General features: G+C 37.7%; 1 protein-coding gene across 1 annotated transcript; it reads right to left on the bottom strand.

The window, feature by feature from the left end:
- Positions 1 to 245: 245 nt before the first annotated feature.
- On the bottom strand, positions 246 to 4,501 carry THAP5 (THAP domain containing 5). Its single transcript, XM_010131727.1, has 2 exons — positions 4,301 to 4,501; positions 246 to 1,233 (listed from the first exon to the last, which is right to left on the bottom strand). Exons 1-2 carry the CDS (start codon positions 4,442 to 4,444, stop codon positions 268 to 270), a joined length of 1,110 nt encoding a protein of 369 aa, XP_010130029.1. The 5' UTR covers positions 4,445 to 4,501; the 3' UTR covers positions 246 to 267.
- Positions 4,502 to 7,608: the final 3,107 nt, after the last annotated feature.

Here is a 7,608-nt window from a genome sequence, read left to right as displayed (position 1 = left end):
CACACACTTTTTAACAAAACTTTAACAGGTTTTATTTTCTTTTAAAGCTTACTTGCATGTCACGTTTCATAGGCAGTACTTTACAACATAGCTTTGGTAGTAGTTGATGTAACATTTATTTGCTATTTATTTGATGTAACATTTTATTTGCTATTCACACAATTTGCATTAGATGTTTAAAATACCACGGCTGAAACAAGAGTTAATTTATACAAATGGACAGTCAAAGAGACTAAAAAGATATCTTAGGAGAATCACTGAAAGCCTTTACTGTATCATAGTCACTTCAAGTGTTGTAAAGCAGTTTTCTACAATCTTCAGCTTTTCTTCAGAAAGCAGGTTTTCTTGTTTCAATTGTCCAATAAGAGCTTCCAAGGACCGGAGTCTCCTCAAAGTTTTCATCTCCTGCATTTCAAGTAGAGTGATCTTAGAGTGGAGCTTGGAGATTTTTTGCCAAAGGTGATCTCTGTCTATGTCTTGTTTGCAGTATGAATGCTCAGTTTGTAATAGCTCACTTCCGCCATAGGTGTTTATATACACAGATTTATCTGTTTCTGTCTCCTCTGTGTCAAGAAACTCTTCCTTAATAGGCAGGAAAGAACTATTAACTATTTCAGGCTCTTCTGGACTCTCGGCTGGCACAATGATAGCAATGACAGATTCTTCGCCCCCACTGAGCTGTTCAATAGTTTGTGTGACGGTGCTCAGTAAAACGGCATTTTCACTTGATGGCTGTACTTCAACAGAACAGCCTACGACATGAGAGTTAGGATTTTCAATTGCATAGTCAGTAATCGAACCTAAAGCATTTTTCAGTTTCAGAGATGAATCCAAGTAGTCAGGGTCTGTGAACTGCAAGACTGTAGCTGTACAACCTCCTGAATCCTCTGCAGAAGTATGAGCACTGGTAGCTTCCATGCTCTGGACTGCTGCTGCCAGTAAAACTGGATTAGGTTGATGTATATGCTGCTCAGATGAATTATCAAGAATGACACTGTCTGCCTGGAAGTTTTCTCCATTTTGAAGTTGCAGTTTTTGAATTTGTAAAGGTTTACTCAATGCAGCTGAGCAAACTACTGCTTTTTCATGTACATTTTCTGCAATTACAGGATTTTTCTTTGATGGCTGAGGCGGAAGTGATACAGATACCTTCTCTGAATCTGCATTTGTATTTGTTCCTTCCGCGTCTTCTCTCTTTCTCTGCTGTGAGGTGTCCCGAGAAGAGTCTTTTTCCTGGAGAAAAAAACCCAAAAAAAACAAACCACAAATCTAACCACCTTGTAACTAGGAAATCACTTGAACATAAAAGAAAAATCAGGCAAATCTCATCCTACAGCATGGTAGTCTGTAATGAGTAATTTATAAGAGTTCCATTTAAAAATTGCACCAGAGACCTGAAAACTCATGTGTCTTTCACAACTTTGCTTTAGGTCCTAAATGTTAAAATATTATTTTAAAGCTCTAAAGGCAATAACACCTTTTTTTTTTGTTTTTTAAACTCTAAGGAACTTTACCGACTTACATGAGTCATCATAATTTTAAAAGCGCTTGAAGAGAAATGGCTAGACAAATCTGTTTGACAAACACTGGCTAGCATCTCCTATTGCCACCTGAACATTTTATTAAATATACACAGTATAAGATTTTTGCATTAAGGATGAGACGAGGCTGTTTTAGCCAGTTATGACAAATTTTCAGTGATGTGGTCCACCTCAGAGAATTTATTAACAACAACAACAACAACAACGAGATTGTGAACACGGGCTTGCAGAACAGTGAAACATATTCTCGCACAAACACACAGGTGAATAAAACAAACAGAACAAGAATCAACTTTAACTTTGCTAACTATAGGCCAGGCAGAAAAAAAACAATGGGGAGAGGGAGGGAAAAGAATCCAGGCTGAAAAAAACAACAGATAAAGATGGAAAAGATAATTTCAAAGTGTATGTTCATAAAAGTGTGTGTATAGTCTCAAGTATCCTAAATATACTACACTTGATAATTTGAATTTATACTTCAGTATTAAAGGACAGAAAAACGTACACAAGAATAGAATTAATTTGATTACCTTTATCTTTTCCAAGGTCATACTTAACACCACACCAATCTTAGGGGTTTTAAAAGAATGTAGTATTTCCTTTTCTCTCTTCTACCAGCAACTGAAAATGGCCTTCTCAGACCAAGTCTTTTAACTAGACAATTCTCTTACGAAGTAAACTAGGGAAATGTCCCCCAAATCCTTGCCTATCAAAACTGCCATTAAGGTTGAAGGAAAGGCACCAAAACACCTCTCTGGACAGAGCTGCCTGAAGACCTCTGCTTTCATTGAAAAGCTTCCTTGTCCATCTCACTCAAGTCACATGCCCTCAGACTCTTACAACAGTTTTGAAAATAAAAATCCTTGCAAACTAATATAGATTGGTTACCGGCACTGAAATGCAGGCAACTAACACCGCTCAGGAGACACAAACATTCTTTATTTAGAAGAAATAATTAAGCATTTCTGGGAAGATATTCTTCAATTGCTCTGTAATACATTAAGCAAAGTGGTGGAGAACAATACGCAGATACTGCAACTCTTTCGGGTTTTTTGCCACTCTGTTTTCCAAACCATGGGTTTACAGGCAGGTGTTGAAAGGTAGTTTGGGACTTTAGCTTCTTGTTCCTTTACACACTTGGGAACACAGTAAGAAGGGATTCTCCCCCAGATTAAAGACAGCTCTTTCCCACGTCTTTGTGAATATTCAGTCTACGGAGAAATTTCAGGTTTGGGCTAACTACAGAAGCAGTGCTCAAGTCAATGGATATTATTGATTTGCTGAGGTGGCAGGGTACATTTAGAGGTTTAGAAAAGTGCAGTCAGAAGAGTGAGATTAAAGGAATTCATGCCAGGGAGAGAAGTGAGACCTTGGGAAAGCAAGTTCACAGTATATAAGATATCCAGGTATCTTACATACTTGATATCAAGAACTGGCATCTCTTTTCTCTTAATAGCTGTGAAGTGATGGATACATTGAAAGGAAGCGTAGAATATTCTTCTCCTAAACTGGATAAATTTATTCAGGATTTCTCATATAAATTGCTAATACAAAAAAATTATAGAGAAGCCATTGGTATCTTCTGGGCAACATCACTGCATAAAAAGTTTGTTAACTTCACAACTCTATTGTCCACCTTTCTAGATGTCCTATGACTGGTCTGTGGTCACATGCAAAACAAGACAGAATGAAGAGGTGGGGAAAAGTCACTTTTTCTCTGGGAGTAAATCATACAGTTTATCTGCAATTGCACAGAGGCACAGGGCAGTGAAGTTCAGTTCCAAAGGCAGGGCTCTCTGTTACAATGACAGCACAGGGAAGTGAGTGATACATTGAAGTGATGGGGACGGGACAGAGGATGGGACAATGATGACGGGGAGGGGTGTGTGGAAGGAAAGGTATTTATTGCTAAGTTACTACTGCCATGAAGTGCAAGAATTTCTATTTTTATATGGGAGATTCATCAAGATTACCTTCCACTGTACCAAATCAAAATCAGTCTGGGAAACGCAGCTATCCAAGAAGACAGAGAACTTTATGAATAAAAATAAATTATTTTGTAAAATTAATTAACCACACATTTCAGTTTCAGCAATTTAGCCTTGACAGTAATGCCAGTCTTTCTATTTCTCCCACCTCCAACATGATTATCCAGAGGAAGACAGTTATAGGCCAGAAGAGAATCAGCACAGCTTTGATCAAGATTAGGTGCCTGTGTAGTGCAGTATTTTTATGTAACCAAAGTACAACTCTGTGAAAGACAAGATGGAATAGTCTTTGTGGTGTATGTTCAGCAGCCTTCATTCCTGAGCTCTGGGGTGCTAAGAGAGGTTAGGGACAGGAGAGAGAAATGTGTTGTTTGAAACGAATACATTCCAAAGCCCGTATTTACGTGCAGTTAACAAAAGCCTAAAAATAACACTAAAATATTAATAAAGAGTAATTTCACAGGAAAAAATATTTGTAATCCTAACATTCACATAGGAAATTAATTTTCCTATGGGAAATTTCCTACGGGAAATGTTTCTGTAACTTCCATTTTAAAAAAAAGGTACTGAGTCTCCAGTAATTGATCTTCCTCTAGACTACAAAATCGTATTTTCATTTTGTGTCATTCTTGTTGACAAGTATTCTAATGGACACAAACTCAATTTTTAAAATAAGACATAGGTATACTGTGGATAATTAGAACATCTTTATTACGTAAGTAGATGGTTAGCTTTGTACTATAACAACAAAAAAAGATAGAAATACATTACCTCATCATCTGGGGAGGAGAAAATTGTTGGAACAGCAGTATGTTTCAAGTATCGTATACCCCATCGCACATCAAGGGAGTCTGGGGTAAAATGATCACTGCATAGAAGCTGGTGCTTACTTGGAGTCCATGCATCTCGTTTCATATTCCGCAACCATTTCTCAAGTCTCTCTTTGTCATGAAGTGGAAATCTTTTAAAAAGCAGTTCATTGAAAGAACAAACAAAAAACACAAACAAAAAAATCTGTTATTTTTTTTCTTTCTTCTCTTTAAATAAAACATAGATCATTGTTCCTTATCAAAAAATAAATTAAAAAAAATTTCTTTAAAAAAGAAGAATTTAAATATAAAATGCTAATCAGGATGTCACTTCATCATTAATCCAATAATTATCTGAATTATTTCTAGTTGAATGTTTGCTCCAGAGTTCAGCAGCAGAATTTCTATTGACTTCTGCTGGCCAAGTGTTTCAGAACCCATGGCCAAGATGTTTTGGAAGGCTTGATCCTGCAACACTTGCTCAGAAGGTAGTTCTGCTTAAGTCCAATTAAATACTCTGACTTAATTTAAAAATAGTAAGGTCTGGCCTCATTTCAGACATGGTATTCATGGAGCTTTTTGGCTGTACTAGGCAAAACCAGTTACAAAAACTTCAGGGTCCTACTTCAGATTATGTCATAACTCGGAAACGTGCATTACTTCCAGTGCAGGATTTAAATTTTGTTCAAAAACTAAAAACACACAAATGCAAAGCGTTTCTGTATTTTGTGTTCCAGCAATTAAGCTTTCTTATAGCTTTGAGAGCCCACATAATATTACATAATCCATAACTAACTTTTCAACCATCTAACCTACTTGAAAAGGAACATGAAGAGTATACACATTCATATAAAAAAATTACAGCAATTTTGAAAATATATGCAAACAGTCAGACATATAACATGGGAAAGACAACTAAATTAAAAGAAAATGAGCGAAGATACATAATTTATTTAATGAATCACGATATACAAAGGGCAATTAAAGGCTCATTATGAGGCATGTACAGTCAAGCAGTTATGGTAAAGGCAACATGAACATTCAGACTACTCTTGGCGCTCATCTCTAACCAGACGGACATCAGGGTATTTGTGATGTGTTTACAGATTTCCCTGGTGCACGTTGAGTATCTTTCAACTCGAGCATATAACCTCATACGATATACATAAACCATAACTTGACTTCTGAACACTGCTAAATAGCTACTGTTAAGAAAGCAATATTCCTTAGAATCATGAGCAATAATAATTAAAAAAAAACCTACGGTTTTGTCTACATGAAACCGTAAGAGATAGATTCATGCGGTCATTAAACCTGTCCTGATCATAACTGCAGGATATAAAAAATATTAACTCTTGGCAGTGTGATGGATAACAGAAACATGCAGGTGTGAACGAGTACCCGCAGACTCTCTATAAGAACCATTTACTTTTACTCCCTAAACAGAAATGGAGCATTCATAATTCCATTTCTCTTCCTTCAGCTCCTTTTCCCTTTTAATGAACAATCAGTTCTTTTGTTACACTTATTACTATACTTTTATGGAACTTCAAAGCACAAAAAAATTGGTTCTGCCATGAGGTATTCCCACACAACAGAAGCTGAGGAGAGAGCCTGGAGCGCCCAGTGTTACCTGAATGCTATGAAAAGCACCAGCCAGTCAGGCTACTTCTTGGCAAACCCTAGATCCTACCCTCAAATCTCTGAAGATGCAGGTTTCCTTCAAAAGCCACACATGGCAATGACTCTCTTATGCAGGCCCACAGTGTTCCCAAACTGCAAACCTAGCTGATTTTGAGAAAGACACTGCACGTCTTCACTCCTTCCCCAATCTTCCGAATTTCTTGCCATTGAAGTTTTGAAGTTACCCAGGAAACGGAGCAAGCTTTTGACGCATCTGGCTCTGAGTGTCTGTAGGAGTGCAGGGAACAACGCTGTTGAGAACCTAACAACCTCTCAAGGACAGGTTAGAGCCCCAGCCTGTTCAAATCCTGCCTACTTAGATTGCGTACATCTAACAGCAGCATTACATATATTATACAACATGCCTGGGATGTGTCTACATAGGTCCAAAGAAGGCTCTCAGTAAGAGGATGGCTTCTTTCACTTACAGTTCACATCACCAATCACACCCTCTCCAAGAAGGTCTTGAGAACATTTACTTCCTCGGCCATTACCCTTGCAACACAGCACTCACTGCTTTCCCCACAGTCAGCCAGCTTTAGGTGGGAAACAAAATAATACTGATAGCGAAATTTATTATTTTAGCTTAAGAGCAACTCTGCCAAAACCTGCTCCTGCCTCGATTCCTCCTTACGATCAACAGAACCTGGTGTAAACAACAAAGGGAAAACAGGAAGCGGACAGAACTTGTTCAGCAACTGCCACCACTGCACAAGTCAGATAGGTGAAGAAATAACACAAAGGCAGCTGAGGTTAGGTCACAGTTAAGAAGTTCAGAAGGGGCTTAAACCCGAAACCATGGAGCAAGCAGTGGGCTTCTTTGGGGTGGTAAAACTTGAAATTCGTCTCAGTGCTAGTTGCTAATGCAGGGCAAGAGATTTCTACAAACCAAATCAATCTCAGCACCCCTTTCTTCTACAGGACCATTATCCTCATAACCCAATGGCCAGATAAAACATTGTTGATTGCTGATTGTTTTTGCAATCAGCTTTATACTGATGCCATACATTTGAATATAAATATGTATCAGCACTCAAACTTGTTTTGATCATCCCTGTGGCACTTGCACTCTCTAAAGAAGTAAAAATAATTTATGATTGTTTTATGACAAATATTACACATGCCAGGATAAAGAATTTTCCTCCAATCTAAACTAAAACCCCCTTCAAAGCAGTCTTCCTGTGGGTCTTCCTACTTGGCCCTCCTGATCTTAGGGTAACAATGACTCCTCAGAAACTGAAACAAAACCTAGTTTGAGGTATAAATTTTACCACAACAGATGTTGAGGCTAGTCAGGAAATTTATTCTTCAAATTTTTTTTAAATGCTACAAAATTCCTTCTGTTGACAAATGGTTATCATACTTTTACTCAACAGTAATTAATTTTTTAATTTATAAAACTAATTAATATTTAGTTACCTGCACTGTGCGCCTCTCAGGGTGACATGAGAAACAGTTTTTAACCCACCATTCTGGGAATCAACAGCCACGTAATCGCAACAGTACAGAGGTTACTGGGATGGTGCCTAATCATCCATCAGGTGGCCAGATAGTACTATGCAGCCACCATAGACTGGTTTTTGGCAC

The sequence above is a fragment of the Buceros rhinoceros genome, unplaced genomic scaffold (assembly GCF_000710305.1).
Source record: "Buceros rhinoceros silvestris isolate BGI_N320 unplaced genomic scaffold, ASM71030v1 scaffold35512, whole genome shotgun sequence".
Taxonomy (NCBI): Eukaryota; Metazoa; Chordata; class Aves; order Bucerotiformes; family Bucerotidae; genus Buceros; species Buceros rhinoceros.
Note: the sequence above shows the minus strand (reverse complement) of the source record. Positions and strands in the feature narration are given on the sequence as shown.